The sequence below is a fragment of the Corapipo altera genome, unplaced genomic scaffold (assembly GCF_003945725.1).
Source record: "Corapipo altera isolate COAL_440 unplaced genomic scaffold, ASM394572v1 49, whole genome shotgun sequence".
Taxonomy (NCBI): Eukaryota; Metazoa; Chordata; class Aves; order Passeriformes; family Pipridae; genus Corapipo; species Corapipo altera.
In genome coordinates, this window is record NW_020884879.1 from 15,079,476 (window position 1) to 15,098,541 (window position 19,066).

At 37.2% G+C, this 19,066-nt stretch overlaps 1 protein-coding gene across 3 annotated transcripts in view; it reads left to right on the forward strand.

Moving 5' to 3' along the window:
- PREX2 (phosphatidylinositol-3,4,5-trisphosphate dependent Rac exchange factor 2) overlaps nucleotides 1-19,066 on the forward strand; it is a 168,998-nt gene that overhangs the window by 134,215 nt on the left and 15,717 nt on the right. For all 3 annotated transcript variants that reach the window (XM_027638739.1, XM_027638737.1, XM_027638740.1), the window contains 2 exons: nucleotides 8,516-8,582; nucleotides 10,605-10,795. In XM_027638739.1, the coding sequence (XP_027494540.1) occupies nucleotides 8,516-8,582; nucleotides 10,605-10,795 (258 nt within the window). The remainder of the gene's footprint in view (nucleotides 1-8,515; nucleotides 8,583-10,604; nucleotides 10,796-19,066) is intronic.

Sequence of the window (19,066 nt, forward strand, 5' to 3'; positions counted from 1 at the left end):
ACAGCACTTTTTTTTTATAGTTCACCAATTCTTTTTCTGTGACACTGATAAGGAAAATAAAGTTATGTTCAAATTCTGTTTGTGAGCTAAGCTGCTGCTAGTAGCTGCCAGCAATATAAATTTAACATCATCAAATTGTTTGCTAATGAGAAACATGCAGTATGTCCAAGTGAAAGTAATTAGGTCAGCAGAGATTTTCAAGATCTTTATTACTATGTGTTTGATAGCTCAGCAGTTGTCTTCTAATTTAGAAGAGGACTAAAAAGAACCCGTGTATCTGACCTCCATGGAGGTTCCTGTTAAGTAAGCCCATTCTGTATTCTCTTGCCTCCTCCTGCTTGTCCCAATCTTCCTTTTTTGGTACTCCCTGACTTTCAAATAGGCTGTTTTCGTCCTGACTCAGTCCTTTTGCTGTTACAGATACCAAACACCGTTTTGCTTCAACAGTGCACAGCACAATGCTGTTCAAATCCATAATTACTACAAATGCTGATAGGAATAACAAAATCTCACAAAAGCACTGTATTTACTTGGACTGCTTGTTTGATTTAAGTATGCTCTTACCGATCTTGAGTTATGTAATTGTAAAAGATTGAGGGTAGACTTCAGTTGTAATTTTTGAAGCATTACTGTTTTAAGAATTATTTATTTAAAATACATTCTGTCCTTTGAGTATAGTTTTTATATTTGATAAAGGTCTATTTCCTGCAGAGCGAGGCTCAATATGGTAGCTATTACTGCATTGCATAGAAATAAGTCTTAAGGTCCTTACAGTGATCAAAAGATTAGTTGGAACCTGGGACAGACCCTGCTAGACAGGTTAGCTGGATGGCCATAACTCAGCTAACGCTTGGACTGAATAGTGACTCTAAAATAAAACATTTAGTTGGATATCAGAACAGTTTTTATGCTCAGAGAAATAAAGTTTTGGATTAGCTTCCTGCAAAAAGTAATCCATTTCTAAAATGGATTTTGAGTGTTGGAATGAAAACTTCTGTAATGTTTGTCCAAGTTATCAAAATTTTGGACTTTATGGCCCAGGATGAGACTTGGACACTACAGTAGTAAGCTTTCTCTACCAGTCTTCCTTTCTCTGTGAGTATTTGATATTTTATCAGATTAATCTGTATGTATGAATTCTCATTCATGTGTCCCTCCTATGACATTCTATTGAACTGCAATTTTCTACAGGTGCTCCTGTTTACCCAGTTAAGCAGAAAAGTCCAGGCACATCTGGGATGTATCGCAAAGGCAGAGAGGATCTTCAGGGCACAGGTCTTTCAGTGGGGTGCAGGGCTCTGGCTGTACTAAGTATGCTTCCAGCTTCTGGGTCTCTGCTGAAAGCTTTGTTGTCATTGTTGACTGCAAGAGCAAACCACAGTTGACTATAGGTGCTGAAAACTGCACATCAATATACCTTTTTGGATTCCAAAACTGTCTATGCAGATAATTTTTACCTGATGAGAAATCAGTGAAATCAGTGGCTTTTAGATACATAAGGACTTTTAATACCTCTTCAGCAGCTATGCTTGCATTTAGACATCTAAACACCTCTAACATTTGTTTCCTAATGTTATGGTGGCTAAGACTGGGAAACATTCAGAGGAAAAGAAGAAAATAATAGAGGAAGGGGAGGTTTAGGAGAGCTTTACTTTCCCATTAATTTTCTTTTATCCCCAGCATGGCACTTTCTTGTGACACCTCTGACTATATGATGACCCAGTTCTTTACTCTAGAGATAGGATCATGCTGTGGGAAAGACAGCTGGGGGTTGCTGTACAACCCCACCACTGGTGTGGGTGCTAATTAGCACTGTAATTAACTCGTCTGAGCATCAATAGAAAAGAAAAGGTCTGGAAAAAATGTTCCTTGCTTCCTGCCTACCATTCTGTGTGATTTGGAACTATTCTTTGAAGTCAGCTGTGTCCAGGTTTATTGGCAGCTACTTCTGTAAGCCTGTTGTACTGCCATAATAGAAGAAAAATTAAATCAGGCAGTAAAGGGAAAAAACCGTTTTTGTGGGGTTTTGGGGGGAGGGTTTTGGGGGTTGTTTTTTTTTCTCCTATGTTGCTACTTTCTTGGATATCATTTTAGGAGGTAAATGGAAGTCTGTATGCTAAGGAAGCAATTATAATCAGTGAATCTAATGACAAATGATTTAGCTAACTACCCTCATTACATTGAACATCTGATTACACTGAATGTAGTATTTGTCATTTTAAAGAGTTTCATTTACAATGTAACTTCATACAATTTCTCTGTCTGAAGCCTCCTGTATTTTTTTTTATGTCATAAGTAGTCCTCCACAGAGCAATGGCAAACTTAATTGAATTCTTTATTTAGGGATGTTGCAATTCATGAGGTTTTCATATCGTTGGTGTTTCTTGTTTCATCTAATTTTTTGAAAGATAAGGAAACTATTTCTGCCCCTAGAATTTATGCAAACATGGAACAAAATCTGTCTGAGGAATGTAGCATCTCTTTTATTTATACATACATGTATACATGCACAACAGTCTCTTAAGATGCAGACTGCTTGACAGGCTGATATTTTCCTTATCCTATATAATTTAATAAATGCAGAAAATAGATGTGATGACACTCATGGCTTCAGGCTGAAGTAAAATTCTCTAACAGTTGCTTTGCTATAAATGAGCTACAATGGCATAAAGGATGTATCCACTTAGGGATAGTTAATTACTATGAAAGCAAGAGCTTCTCTGTCTCTGAAACAAACTGATGAAGGCTCAAGGCAGCATCTGTGTTATCACAAAGACCAGATCATATATCAATTCCTGTAATAAATATATGAAAATCCACCTTAAAAGTGACAGATTCCTTCCCCCGCTGTTTCCAGTGGAAAACTTTTCCAAACCAAGCTCCTCATGTGATTAAGAAGCTTATGTTGCTTGTCCTTGTGCCACTCTTGTCCTGTGGTTTTAGTCTTACTCTCCTTCATGTCTGTTCACTTCAGTGAGCCACATGTTAATGAGCAACTAACAGTTTTTGTCATTGCCATCAAATTCAGAAGAGAACAACCTGAAGAGAGTTACAGGTTTCAAAGCGTGGTTCTGTGACAAGATTTTCTTTTTGTAGCGGAAAAAAGCAGATGCGAAACTGTTTTCCTGTACTCAGTGTTACCTATTTGATACATAACTTTGTATTCAAAAAAGCAACAGTAAAACTGGACTGTAATGCTACATACACAAATTTATCATGTATTTTATATGACTATAAACATTGGAAATCTAATGCCCCTTAGATTGTTAAGATGTTGTTCCAAATGAACTAGAATCTTGTGATTTAAGTCTCTAAATGCAAAATCTTTATGAAGGACAGATAGAAAATTAAGCATTCCTTCTGAAGGACGTAACAAGGAAATAATAGCTTGTCTTCTGATGAACTTAATGAGAAGTATGTTAGGTAAAACAAATCAGGATTCATTGCATCTAAGTGAAGCAAGACGAGAGAGAATAGAGAGATTTGGGGCAAAATAAATTAAATTTATCTAGCTGGTCTAAAAGATACTGCCAGCTGGCTTGAATTTAGCTTCAGGAAGTTTTTTTCCCCTTTCAGTGCTGTGCTTATTCTGTGAATGTAAATTCATTGTTTCTTTAGACTTTTGATACAGTATGATCAGTATTTATTATAGGTGATGTTCTGAAATTGGAAATTATGTGTCTTGATAGATAATATGTACTGAGTCCTTGATCACTAGTTCATCATCTAGTTCATCCTGCTTTCTTTATCCTCCTCAAATGCAGAGAACATATATATGCAGTGATCAAAGGTGGAGCCTTTTCTTTCACTCTGGTCACTGATGGGAGTCCAGCCCAAGCCTGCAGCTTGTACAGCTTGTAGCTGTAGTTGAAATCCTGAGAACCCAATGACCATTTGCCACATTGTCTTTTTTAACAGTGTATTCCATGTCTGGAATATCAGGAGCTGAAAAGGAGACATCCACTGTCTGAAAGGCAAATGTGGAAGCAATTAGTTAGCATTATTGTGTTCAGTGTGGATTTGGCTGTTTGGATAATGATGGGATAAGCAGGAAGGCAGCTGTAATTGGTCTGTGGCTCAAGAACTTCCCTTTCACATCATGAAAAGGATGGTTTCAGGTGCTTTTGGTTGTAGGTAGAGATGATGGAGACTAGATTTCCTGGAAAATAGGGCTTAGAAGAGGCAGTATGTGAAAAGTGGGCAGTGTTAAATAGAGCAAATTGGATTTGGATTTGTTTTTGTCATCCATAACTTTCTGTCTTCACATTTCTATGCTCTCATTTCTGAGATCCCCTGTGTTTATAAAGGTTTGAGAGCAGCGCTGTGAAGTGCCTGCTTGGATAGGAGATCTGTTCCTTTGCGCATCCTTCTCAGTTTGCACCTCACATACTTGTACTCATCATAATGCCGATTTCTCAACCTGCCTTATTCATAGACGGGAGAGAGGTTAAATTTGTGAGAGATCAGTAGTTTAGCGAGATGCTGCGGTCTTGCAAGAAAATTGTTATTAAAGAAATACAAAATATGTGTGCACATAGATGCCAATACATAGAGATATCTATGTATTTTTATCTATGTCATAAGTACATGCTTTTTAGATTGAGCTGAAGAAAAGAATTAGGGACGCTAACTCCAACACTTCCCAACTCCACACCTCTGTTCCTTTCTCAGGTTCTTGACTACGGTTTTGTACATGATCTTGAATATCTTGTGACTGAGAGATTGAAAATCTAGTAGAATTAAGGCATATTTCCATCCTTCTGTTGCAGACATTATGAGTTAATTTATATGTATGCCACAGTAATGCAGAAAATATAGAAGACTGAATTCTTCTCCTCTATAAAAGCAAAGTAAAAGCTTTCTAGAGCAGAACCCCCAACTGGCCTTTTTTGAATGCCATAACCCAGTTACTTCCTCCTCTCTTATCGCTTCTTTGCTATCTTTGTATTTTCAAGAGAAGATTACCAATACCTAGGATAACCCTATGTGCTTACTGAAACAAGAAACTGAGAATAAGACTGGAAACTTGGATTTGCTTGGATTATTTGCATGTACAAAGTTACTCAGGAATGCGTCTCTCTGCTGGTCTGAAGCCTTCTTAGGGTTCCATTTGCAATATTTTAAATTTTCAGTATTTTATATGTCTCTGTCAGTTTTGGAGGGTACCCTGTAAAATGCTTCACTAAGAAAACATCAGTACTGCTGCATCTCCTTTGTACTTAAGTTCTGGGAAAACATCTCGGGAAGGCATTCACCTTGTGATAGATTTTTCTTCTTGAACCCTAAGATGTTTGTTACTTTATCCCAGTGTTAGTTTTCCCTGAGATACTTGTCCCATTATTTGGCATTGTTACATAGGGGATATCGTACAAAACTCAAACACAGCAATCAATACTCCCTTGTAGATTTAGTACTGGATTATCTACCTTTTTTTTTTTTTTTAAGAAAGGCTTTTCTGTTACATTTTAGAGAAATTGTAAGGCTTTAAAAGAAAAACTAGCATCACATTTGGAGACAAAGAACTATGATTTCATTCTGGCTCATTTCAAATGGATTAGAAAATATTGTCTAAATTGGGCACCATGCCAAGATTGCCATTAACTTTTCCTATAAAATATGATTAAGGACCTTTACAAGCATTTAGTAATTAAGTGAAGTGCTTTGGAAATTTATATGCTGTCCACAGTTTGTCATGTTCTGTAAAATACTGAAGACAGTTTTTATGAAAAGCAATAGAAATAAAGCACTTGGGGAACATCTGGGAGTGTTATCTGATTGGGAAGGGGGGAATAGTTTCACTTGTAACAGGATACTTTGATATTTTTAAATGCATGTTGTGTATAGTTGATTTTTTGTTTGTTGTTTAGGTTAATGAATAATTGACTGAATTAATGGAGTAATTCCTATAATGGTATATCCCATTCTAGTGTCCATGTTGCTTCATTTTTTATCCTGAGTTATTTTCTATGTACTCCATTAATGTGTATACTGTTCCATTTTTGGTTTCTGGTTTCATTTAATGCAGCTGAATTTTCTGAAATAACAGTCCAAAGAGAATGAGAGTGCTGAACAGACTCCAAATGAAGCAGGTTTTCCTATCGCTTGGCAGGAAAGAGCAGTATAGGCTTTCAGTCTGATAATGGTCAGTGGAGAGCAGGGTGATGCTTTGTTTTTTAGCTTTGCTAACAAGGAAAAAGGTTGGTCTGTTGCTGCTGAGGTAGCTTTTATGTGCTGTGGCCCCTCAAAGTGATTTATGAGTAATTTTCTCTACAAACCTCTTTTCCTTTCAATGGTTTCCAGCTTTCTTTGACACAGAGTACATTCTGGGTCATGCAACAGGTTTAATGGAATAACAAAACTTTGCTGTCCTTTCTGAAGGGATTCATTCAAACCTTGAATTTGGGAGATGTTGTTTTTCAAAACTACAGGCGATACGAAGAAAAGTGTACTAGAATTAAAAGTGGATGGATTTTTTTATCCACCCAGTTATTCCAGATTATTGAAGAATAAAAGACAGTCAAATCTGCAGTCTGCACCCCTGCCCAAAGGGCAACAAAGATGGTGAAGGGGTTTGAGGGGAAGCTGTAGGGGGAGCAGCTGAGATCACTTGCTCTGCTTATCCTGGAGGAGACTGAGGGAAGAACTCATGGCAGTCTCCGACTTCATTGTGAGGGGAAGAGGAGAGAGGCAGGCACTGATCTCTTCTCTGTGGTGACCAGTGACAGGACTCAAGGGAATGGCCTGAAGTTTTGCCAGGGGAGGTTTAGGTTATCCAGAGGGTGGTTAGGTGCTGGAACAGGCTCCCGAGGGAAGTGATCACAACACCAAACCTGACAACGTTTAAGAAGTGTTAGGAAAATACCCTGGGGCACATGATGTGACTCTTGGGGATGGTCCTTTGCAGGTTTAAGAGTTGGACTTGATGATCCTTGTGAGTTCCTTCCAACTCAGCATATTCTGTGATTTAGTCAGGTCTGCTCCTTGTGGACTGGCAGTGGAGCTACATCATAATGATACCTTGAGGTTGTCACTGGAGAATATCTTTCTTTTTTTCCTGTGTCTTGCATAGTTCAGTGGGGCTTGTCTTGTTTTGTTTTATTTAAAACTTGCCCAGAATTGCAGCAATGGTAGCTGTTGCCTGGTTTTCACTGGTTGTCCAGGCAGGGAGGCCTACCAAATATTTCTATTTTCAGCTGCCACAGGAGGTTTTAGGAGCTTTACCACTAGCAGAATGAGTTTTGTGATCAGAGAATCACAGAATGGTTTGAGTTGGAAGAGACCTTTAAAGTTCTTCTGGTCCAGCTCTACTGCTATGGGCAGGGACAACGTTTTTTTTAAGTGTTGCTGCAGAGGCAAAAACCCCTGTGATCTTAGAGGTAAGTAGGATATTTCCACTGCCTATGAGATGTTTAATGATAGCTCCTCTGTGGTGAGCAATTAAGTTGCTTATAAACTGAAAAGTTAAAACAAAAATTTGTTTAGGTCTCCTGAGTGGAAGGAGATAGGAGAAGAGCTCTATGCTTCCTGTGTGCTCTTTGCTAAAGCTCTACCTTTTTGGTGTTGAGTAAGAGGAAAGGTTCTTTGTTTTAGGAGAGGATAGTGTGGAAACCCTCTGTACAAAATGTCAGCCTCCTTTGTATCACACAGAAATTAGTCAACTTTGTATTTGAAAACAGCATGTGATGCATTTGTGCATTCTCTATAAAGTTCTTCTGGGGACTATTCATTGATAAGGGAAAGGTATTAGAAGGAACTGGGATAATATGAGTTGATACACAGTGGATAAACCTGATTAAAGTAAGTATGCGTTGTCCATCACTGTTGTGTTCTGCAGGTAAACTGCAATTTTCTTTGGCTTTTCCTTTCATGCATTAATTAATTTTCAAAGAAGTGTGTGGAAATTGTAAAGAAAGGCAGTTTGTTTTTTATTTGCACATGCATGCACAAGTGCACACATTGCACATGCCATTTTGCTTGTATATTGCATATTTTTTCCTTGTAGGGTGTTTGCTTTTTTGTTTCTTTTTATATTGTGAACATATATACATTTCCTCTGTCAGTACTGTGTTTCATGTTTGGGATTCTGCTTTTATGTTATTGCAGTTGTATAGAGTGAATATAAAAAAGCTTGTAGTGTGTGAGGCTCAGGCACTGTTTATATGCCAAGTATGTATTAAAATCTATACAATTGCCACAAACCTTTTCATGGATTGTTTTGGTGAAAATCACTTTCAGATCCATTTTTCTCTGATAGCTGGATATTACAATTTTGCATGTACTATCGAACAGGAGAGGGACAGTTTTTGTCTTCAGAACAAAAAATGTACCTTGTTACTTAAAAAGAAAGAGTGATAGTGCCTGTTTAGTATTGCATTACTCCTTGACCCTCCCTTAGCATAAGATTAAAAAATTCCAGCCTTAGGATGGTGTCTAACAACAATCACTTATGTACATTTTGTTCAGGAGCTTAAACAGTTAACAGTTTTTGCCTTACTCTGTCTGTTTGTTCTTTCAGGGCATTCTACCTGGACAAGTCAAACTTGCCTCCAAATTCAACATCTAAAGCAGCATATATAGATAAGGTAAATAAAAATATTAAGTGCCTAATTAAACTTTCTGTGTTACACACTGTGTTGTCGAGGCTTTCTTAATTCCATCAAAAAATTGAATTATTTAAAGCTGTGGGGCAGGGAAGGGAGGAGCTCTCTTGCAGCATTTTGTTCCACCTGTGTTTTAGAGGTAGGTGGTGCCCTCTGATTCTGTATCAAAAGGCATGGCAGGAGGGCATCGATGTGTTTGAGAAGAGGAATCATAACTTTCCTTTTTCACTGTGCTTTCAGAGCAATGCAACTGCTTTAAGAGCATGTGCAGTGGGATGGGGGAGGAGAGGTGCAGACAGAAATTCTTTGTTCTGAATGCTGGAAGCACTTTTCCAAATTAAATACTCCTTCAGCATCCTGCTCAGAAGGCTTTCTTCTGAATTTTCTCATTTAGGCTTTCTTCAAATGCTTTCATCTGTTTTTAAACCTCTGTGGCTCAGAGATCCCAGGGGCTATGAAAATTCGTTTAGTGCTCTCTCCTGCTGTTGGAGAGTTAATGCCTGTACTGCAACCCAACAGGGGAAGTAAAGAAATTCATAGGGTCTTGCCTATGCTGACTTCAAAAGTGATTGAGCTACTGTGGCTTGAGAAACAATAGTGATCATCAGCTGAGCCGTATGACAGACTAAAATGTTATGTCAGTATCACCAGCATTGCTGTTAACAGACTGATAGTTCCTGTTTCTTGGATCCATGCAGGACTGCACAGGAGGGAAGGACATTGGCTTCTCCTTCCCTGGGGAGTGAGCAACTTAACTTGCCATGTGGTCACTGGTGCAGCAGGGGGTGTGAATGTGAAATGCTTGTTACCCCTAAACCTGTTCCCTGTCTATTTCAGTGAAAAGTTCAAGGGCAAGAGAAAAGTATCTCATAATTCAGATCTGACCAAGGGATACTATGTTAGGCTAATGCATTTATTTTGCAACTGGAGCAAGCCAAGAGTGAGTGCATGATCCATTTTTGGCTGCTCTTTTCACTTTATTGTCCATAGCTTTGCATTAGTAAATGACACCATCTAAAATCAATTTAAATGGATGCAAGTTAAACCAGTAGGACCTATACCAAGTTAAATCTATTTGTACCCAGGTTTAAATATGCTATTTGTTATAGTTGATTTACTTGACCTCTATGCTTTCCAATGAAATAACTATCACATAGGAGCAAGTGAGGCTGCCGTTTCCCTAACTGTTAAAACTGTCCTTAGGGAATGAATCTGTCTTTCATAAGATTAATTCTTTGAGTAGCACAGGGGTTTGTTGGAATCTTTAGGTTTTTCTGGAATAAAGAGAAGTCGGAATTTGGAATTATGAGGTCTACAGAATGGTGTTGTGAACATCTCTGGTACACAAAGCACCACAAAATACTGTTTTCATTGCTAGGCCACTCTTGAAGGATCCTCTTCTGACAGCAGCCTTGCACTTGAAGTTGTCTTCTTTATTAGGTGGATCATTCATTTTTAGTACAGTAATCCAGGGATCATTTTAAGTCCTGCTACAAAGTTAACTGTTCTTGCTTTGTGATATGTTTTTGACTTGTGTTCATTTTTATTTTTTGATGTTGCTGGTCAGAATTAGGAACTAGATATTTGATAAATAAAGGACAGTGTTGTCATAATTATAAGCTGATCTTCTCAGCAGGTCTATTAACCAGTCTTAGTATTCCTTCTCTATGTGTGTGGTTGTGGGTTCCTCTTCATGGCTTCCCTTCTTTGCCCAGTCCATTAGTGGATATAGCCCTCATGGGTCTATTCAGTCTATTGAAGTGAAGAACACTTCCATAGGCAGGCCTGGGAATGAAACAATCAGTGATGGTAAGAATTGAAAAGTGTTTAAAAGTTGTCTTAGGTCATGTAACAGAAAACTGTGTTTTGTATTTATGTCATGGAATTTGGCTTTGGCTTTCTCAACTAGATTGGGTATTCCTCCTGTGATGACCTATTCTTTTAGAGTATTTCATGTGTTCTCAGTAGCAAATATTTAAATAACTCTCGCTTCCTTTCTTGCAGCTGATGAGGCCTCTCAATTGCTTGGATGAACTTTACCGACTCATAGGGTCCTTTATCCGATCCAAGCGCACCGCTGCCTGTGCATACACTGCGTGCAGTGCTTCTGGAGTGGGGTTGCTGTCCGTGTCATCTGAACTCTGTAGCAGGCTTGGAGCTTGTCACATCATTATGTGCAACAGTGGAGTTCACCGGTATGACGATTTTTTTTTTTCCTCCATTGATTGCAGTCATTCATGCAGACGTTGCAGGTTGGAGACCACTGCTCTTTATTAATAGAGGGTTCTTATACTAAATACCTAAAATCTTAAACTAAATATCTAACATACTTGAAAGATTTTTGGAGAAATTCTAGAATTGTATTTACAGTGATTGACAGAAACGAGCAGTACAATTTGTGTTTTGTGCAGTTGTAAAGGATTGTTCCTCATTCAAGTCAGTAAAAGGCAGAAATCTGAATTGCTAAAGCAGAAAAAGGAACATTACCTATATGAATACCACCTACTATATTGAACTCAATACAGGCAAGAAATGCTGAAATTTGTATTTACTTTGTATGCTAGAGAGAACAATAGTAGAGCTTGTTTCAAGGAAAAAAATGTAACTTAAGACAAACATTTTTGCAGGAATGCTTTACGATAAGTAGAGATTCAGCCTGTAGAGTGGTCGATATGTTTAATGCAATATCAAAAAATAGACTGACCTATAATCAACTGATCTTTGTCATCAACCCTAAGAGATTTTATTAGCCTGCCTATGGAAGTGTTCTTCACTTCAATAGACTGAATATATATATGACAGTAGCATTATTATATATGTGATGAAAACATAATTACAGACCTCTCTAATATTCTGTTTATGCTCCAGCTGGGCAGATTACAATTTTTTTGGTCCATTCCACTAAAAAAGCAAAGACTACAACTGGAGAAGGGGAAAAAAACCCCAACAAACAAAAGACCTAACATAACAAATAATCTGATGCTAAATATCTGCACGTTTTATAAGAATTCCGAACTGTAGATCAGAAGTAGCAGTAGGTAAAAAGTGCTTAGTTTCTGATCTATGCAAGTCCTTACTTTAGCAGACTTGGTGACCCAGTGTTAGAATTAGCATTACTTCCTCTTCATTTTAAGTAATATCCTTTCTTTAACAGAGCTCTGACAAGGGAAGGAAAAAGAAAGGCAATTGCAGTATAAGCTGCAATGGAGATTATCAGGCATGAAAAAAAGGAAAAACTCCGTATATAGCCAACACCATTAAATTGTGCAAGGACAATGCTTGTCATTTGACAGAGTTTGCAACAGACTATTTGTATTACTCTCTGTCAATGATACCAGTGTATATATCATGCTGTATACTGCACTTGACTTTAGGTAATAGCAGAAAAAAGCTGTGTTATGTACCACTAGTCACTATATCACATGAAGATGGAAATACTATATAGCATGGGCTGTCATGATGCTGTTGTTTCAGAAGGCCATGAAGCTATAAAGTTTTTCTCATTGTCTTGGTTTCAGTTTCATGTCTTATGTGATCAGAAAAGACTGGGCTTAATTGTGCCATTTTTTATAAAGCTGGATGTCATCACCATTTCATGAATTTGTTAGTATATTTGTGCCAAAAATTCTTACAGTTTAAGAATAAAGTCAGAACTACTTTAGTAGCCCAAATAACCTATTACCCTATAGTGTGTGGGTCACAAATTATTCAGAATAATTTGGTGACTGAAGAAGACAGGGTTTGCTTATATCTGAACATGAGCTGTTCTTTGATAAAAATAAATTAGCCATCAAATTTCTTCTCAAAACTAGGGATAAATCAAAGGTATAAACTATTAAATGTTTATTTAGGATATTTAAAAACCACAAAGTATTAGAAACCCAACATACTGGATTTAAAGACTATATTAGGAACAGTCATTCCCATGGGAATGGGATTTAAAAGTGCTATGTGTGGGTTTCCACCTAGATGTTAAAGGACTTAATATCACCTCTTCATATAAAGTAAAGATGCAAAACACCTCTCTAAAGCATATCTAGTTCTGCTTTACAGTGAGTCCATTTGAGCTTTGGTACTAGATACTGTTACTTCATTTGTGCATTAATACTGCCTTTTTGGCTGCAATCTGTTCAGAGAAAGAAACATCAATTCTTGGCATTATCAGAGGTATTTTAAGATAGGCCCTCCAGGAAAAAGGAATGGATTACTTGAGAATTTTTAGAGGTACTCAGGAGTTTGTGCCCAGAATTTCCAAAAGTTCAGAAGAAAATCTCTGCATTTAGAGACTAGGAGGGATTCATGTGCTCTTATTTTTTGAAGTGGTAAAAGCTGAGGAAGATTTTTAACAACGGTTTTCTGAAGTTACTGTTGTGCGTACAAACTGGATGGATGAAGTTTTTCCTTAGCATTTGGAGTCATAGAAAGTCACTCACTCGTGAGCTCACTTCATGAGCTGTTTTCTCTTTCTGGCCTCCCTAGGCCACCTCTCTACAGTCCAGCACTAAGTGGGCTCTGCTTTTTGGCATTCTGAAATTGCCTTTGCACTGATAGCCAGATCAAGGACTCCTTTTAGCACTATGCTACGGATATTAAATGAGTTGAAAACTGATAATATCTACAGATGCTACTAGGTAAACAGATGGGAGAAAGATGTGAATTGTCCTTGATGATTAAACTTTGAAAATCTATTCACTTATCAGTCCTGCCAGCTTAAAAATTAAGACTTGGAGGAAGGTCCCCCTATGCTTTCTTTTAAAAAGCCTTCATTTTAGCACAATTTCTGTGATTGATCTCTAACGGCAGTGAATGTCTGAAAGTCTGTGGAAGAGTACAGGGTGCTCTGCTCATCTTTCTTTTGTTCTTTGGGAGTGGGAACTGAGCAAGCCATTAATCTGTCAAAGTTTAGATATATTTAATAGATTTTTGTATATGTATATACCTTCCCTCTTTCAATTTATCTATCTTTTACTGATCTGACTGGAGAACCCTTTCTGTGTTTACTCAGCTTGGGTGTCATGAATTGACAGGGGCAGAGGGGAGATTGGGCCACCATTCCTACTAACCAGATTCAAGTTCCAGATAATTTGTGAGGGAGGTGCTGGTTGACAGTCCAATGCAGAAAAGGCCAAGAACTATGAAACAGCAGCTTTGTCTGCTTTGACAGTGATTGCTGATCTCTGGATAAGCAATGTCTTGGTTTCTGACTTCTCTGTGATCCATATTAAATTGCTTTTTACGCTGCACTAGGCTAAAACAGCTTGACAGAGTTCATACTTTGATCCCTATATCCAAGATAATGCTGGGGATTTTGAATTGCTGGTGATTGCTTTGCTTTGATTTTTATTATGACAATATGTTTACCAATTTACATTAGAGCCTGCAATCCTATATCTATTTCAGACAGCAGTTCTTTTCAAATACATTTCAATCACCAGAAAAACAAGAATGGGGGAAAATAAGTCCCTTTAACCTTCACTCTCCTAAGTGATGTGTCAATGCTACAAATCTCCGCTTGGATTATCATACATCTGGAACAGAGCTCTAAATTAGTTCATAAAATCAATAGTTTGCATTTCTATTTTTCATTTTTTGATCATCCATAATTATATTTCTGCCTGCCAGTCAGATGTCACCCTGTAAACAACACTCTGCTTTCTCCACTTGTATTTATTCTGTTTTAAGTTGCAATCGATCTGTACAAATGTAGGTGATGAAAGGCACTTTTAAATTTTATTGAATCATGATGCTACCTCCTGCTTGAGGAAGAAGAGCAAGACTGCACCACACAGACATGTCTTAGCCTCTTTCCTTGCCAAAATGAAATTAAGTACAGCAGCTGCAGAAGTCTGTTCAGGGACCATAGACCTTACAGGCTCAAAAGAATCCTTTAAAGCATCCAAATGAAACAAATCCCAAGTTTATTTAAATTTTTGCATTTCCTGGAGGATCAAGAGAAAAGTCATTTATAATCGTGATGAACCCCAGAAAAATCACCATCTTATTTTCTTTTCTGGATTTTAATTTCCCCTCGAGAAATTCTCTTATTAGTGTTACCATCCTTCAAGCGGTGGGGTTCTGGCTGGCAGACGGCAGGTTTTGCCAAGGGTTGATTATGCTGTCTCCTGTAGCTGGCACTGCTCCTGCAATTCAGCTAAACCTGCTTCATCTTCCACATTGCAAAGCAGAGTAACAGCATAAGCTGTCCATCATGGCCAGCTGCCTTTCTGTGAATCAGATGAAACAAGGTGAAAAATGAGTACTCTGAATTTGTGTTTTGGACATTCATGAGAATCCTTTGTTCTAACTTATTGTAGAAATTTTTCTGTAGGAGTTTAGTTCTGAGCTCAGTGAGTGTGTGCTACAAAAAAAAAAAAGACTCCTTGAAGTTTTGTGGCTGTATTTAGGCTATTAACTCCACAGTAAGAAAGCTTTTGGGGATCGCTGGGACTACTTTAAAGAGGCAGGTCAGCACAGACTGAAAGACTAATCTGTGCTCTTCTCCAGCCATCTGGTCTCAACTGTCCTTTCAATCCTGTTCTCTTCTGTTTTTTAAATGATAGTTCTGTTATATCTATCTACAATTAGTGTATTTTTGTGATACCTACTGAGGTACAAACAAATTTTTCTTTTTCTGAAATAGTTTAGGATAAAAGAGTATTTAATTCTGTGATGGTTACTGAAAAGAGTTACATAATTTTTAAATCTGTGAGAATTTGTCTTAAAACAAAATAAATAGGCCATTTAGCACAAATAAGTTCTTCCTACAGTGGTGATCATTTTATTTTGCTCTATATTTGCCTTTCATATGCAATCTGGTACATTTTGCTTTGTTTAATACATATGTGATGCACTATAGTCTTACTGCTCTTTTGCATGCTTTAAATTCTGAGACATTATTTTGTTTAAAATGTAATCTGAAAATGCAGAGAAGTTCATAAAATACACTGAGACAGATAAGATGGATCTAAGTTGTTACTAGTATGGATTTCAAGGTGTGTTTTTTTGTATTTGGATTCCTTTTAACATTGTGGATATTTGACACACAACTCTATCACCGTGCTCTGTAGAATCGTCTTCTCACGCTTTAGTTCCTGCAGCATTGCCTTATCTGCAGTCTAGGTCTTTGAATCTGATTTTTTTTGTGCAAAACCTGCTACATTCCAATAAAAATAGAATAAGACCTCTCAAACAATCTAAAATTTAAAAATTAGCCAAATCTTCTTTAATTTTCTGGCATGGAAGAGAGTTAAGTGAATAGCCTGCACTGAACCATTACAAGACAGGAAGTAAATGGCAATTTTCTAGCAGATTTACCTGCCTTCTTACAGGAGAAGAAGCCTTTAATGTGAAAGACTTTCTGCACAGAACAAGAGATAATGGCCAAAGCTGGCGTTTCAGATGACTTTAGATTTTGTTTCTTAGTTTGTTTTTGCAAGTATTAACAGAAAATGAGTAAATAAAATGGGTAAGGGAATACTTTGAATCTTTTGGAAATGCTGTTCTTTCATCAAGCAAAGAATATTTAATAGTGCAAGTGCCTCCTTGCAACATTTCAAGCTGATTAAATGTGGCAAGATCTTACAGGAAGAATGATTGCGGAAGGATGCTCCCTGCAGTTTTTTAACACTGACAGATGATGTTTGGTGAAAAGAAGAAAGAAGTATGCTTTTTTTCCCTTCAATTTTTTTGAAAAGCTCTCTATTTAAAAAGGTAGAATAGTCACATTTATTTCTGGAAATAGATTGGATGACAGTAATCTTTCAAATTAACTACAGGAAAAAATATTACCCACTGCATGTTTCATGCTTCAGAATTAAAATTTACTAATATTGAATCTAATATACCCGATAAAAATATATTTGTAACCTACAAAAGAACTCATTCACCAAGGTTAGGTCTGAAATATGGCTAATATATGCTTACCTCTCAAGACTAATTCTCTACTTGATAAGTTCATGCCATCTACTTCATCAAGTCAGAAATCTCTTGGTAGTCTGTGTCTGAAAATATCTGGTAGAGCTGGGTTTGATTATCCTGTCATAGGATGGTGGATGTGTGCCTAATAAGGGAGTTGGAATGCCTTTGTTCTGAGGTTTATACAACTACATAATCACAGTGGTGCCTGTTGTGAACGAAACCTGTACATGCTGATGCTTAATGGATAAAAGGCAGAAGATCCCTTAACCATGGACTGCCCATTCGGTGTGGTAGTGGTGTATGTTCCACAGATAGTTGCTTTTTGAAAGGTTGTTTATGATTACTGAACCATCGTAATCGAATAAATATACTTCATGTGCAGAGTAATGACTTTCTGTATGTTGGACTAGCCTTCAGTAGATGGTTTCCATCCAATACTGACTTTAAAGTAGTGGCCTTTCCACATTGGCAACATCTTAGCTTAACAAAGGTTCATAAAGGGACTGAAGCTAAGTCCTGAACTCCAGTAGAGTTTACTGTAATTGTAAAATACAGTACTGTAGTTTAATGTATGAACTTCATGCTCATTTTCTCTCTAATACTTAATGACTGGCCCAACTTGCCTCTCCCTGTGAAAAGAAATTCTGTTCAGCAAAGTTTCAGAATACGGGCACAGAGAATGCAAGCTTCAGTTTTACTTGCATGGAGATATTGCTGCGTACAGACTTAAATAATATTTGCTCTATAAGCGCTAATTTAAATGACAGCAGAAACAAATAAATACTTATGGTGTAATTGGTTTAAAAGGTTGTCAAATGTAGGTATGATTAGCTTTTGATGTACAGGAAGAAAAGTAATTAAAATAATAATAATAATGGCATTGTATTATATGTTGAGTAGAAGCTTTAGATTTTAATTAGACTAAGCATACATGCACCTTTTCATTTTTTTCCTATTCACATAGCCAGAACATAATTCATTTTGACATCCCTGACTGCGGTAACTACTAAACCAATTTGTTTCACCTCATCTTTTCTATTCAGGACATTTTTCTAAGGAATGTTTTGATACATCTTTGGATGTAGGATGGCTGAAAGCCTAATTGAAACATGAGAATGAATTGAATGATTTAGATTCTTTTTACTCTGGTAACATAGATATACACTTTGCTGAGTGGCAGCTCTGTAGGTAGTGAACATGAACTCAAATTATTTTTCCTTTCAAGTGACATTGGACAAGCTGTTGTGAAATAATCAATTTCTGAGAAAATGTCAGTCTGTTTTCCTATTTTGCAGCTCCATTTTCAGTATGGATGTGTGTCTGTCCAACTGATTTGCAGCCTTTTAGTGAAAATCACATCCAGTTAGAAACAAATGGACTATTGGTGATAGAAAATTATTTAGTCTCATTTTTTTCAGGCTTGTTTAGGATGGTTTGATCCAGAAGATGTTTGAAAGTTTATGTTTAATCTTCACATCAGTACTTTCATGACTGATGGGAGATTGGGGATAGTAGGCAGGGGCTGGGAGCAGCTGCAGCCCCTTCTGTTTCTTGGAAACCAAATGGATGAAATAAGGAATTCTCAACCCAGTTGTCCTGGGAAATCCAAATGTCTCTTCCTTGCTGCTGTAATCTGTCAAGGCAGGGATTTGTCATTCAAACTGACATAAATTGTGAGATGATGAATTTGAGTCTTTTGTTTTTCTGGCATAAAAAAAAAGGGATGATAGGAAAAGCGAGGGAGTGAGAACAGAATTTGATTTTTTTGCAGTGTAAAATCTATAGATTTGGGCTTTATGCTTCCCATAACAGAATGCTATGAGAGCACTGAAGGAGTTTTTCCCCAAATATTTTCCTCGTTTGGTTTGTCTGGGTGATTGCATCCAAATGACCAAATACTTTCAGTGGTCAGAACTGCTTCCAGATTGCTTTGTAAACTTTAATAGCATCTGCTTATCAGCTCTCAAAATGGGGGGAGAAGAGTGGATTATTATATACTGCAAGTATTTGCTGACAATCCTTGATACTGAATGTTGCTCAGGGCACTAGAGCTATCTTAAAATATGAGGAATAATCAGCTTTCATATTGTTTAATAAAATTTTAGAAGTTATATTGTTTTAAATTTGCATTGCTTGATCTCTTCATGCTTGGCAGCCTTATTGCTGAGGTACTTCCAGTTATGACTTTTCCATGTTACCATCTGATCTTTTGTGTGTGCATTTGTGTCTTTCACAGCTGGTTTCCAGGGCAGTTTGATTTGTGATAAGGGATGTGTACTAATTAAAATACTATTTGAAGAGCTGGGAGAAAGCACCAGCATGTAGATACATGTGAGTCACCGTGTAAGGTTTACATGATTGGTTTTATTAGAGGATGTCATTTTGCTAATTTGGTGTTCAACTAAAACGAAGCTATTTGAGTGTTGTTGGGTTTTGTATTTAGAAAGTAGTAACCTTATTTCATAATTACAGGACAAAAGCCATGACCAATAATTTATATTTAATTCTGCCATTCATCAGACCTCTTATGTGCCCTAGGAGGAACACAA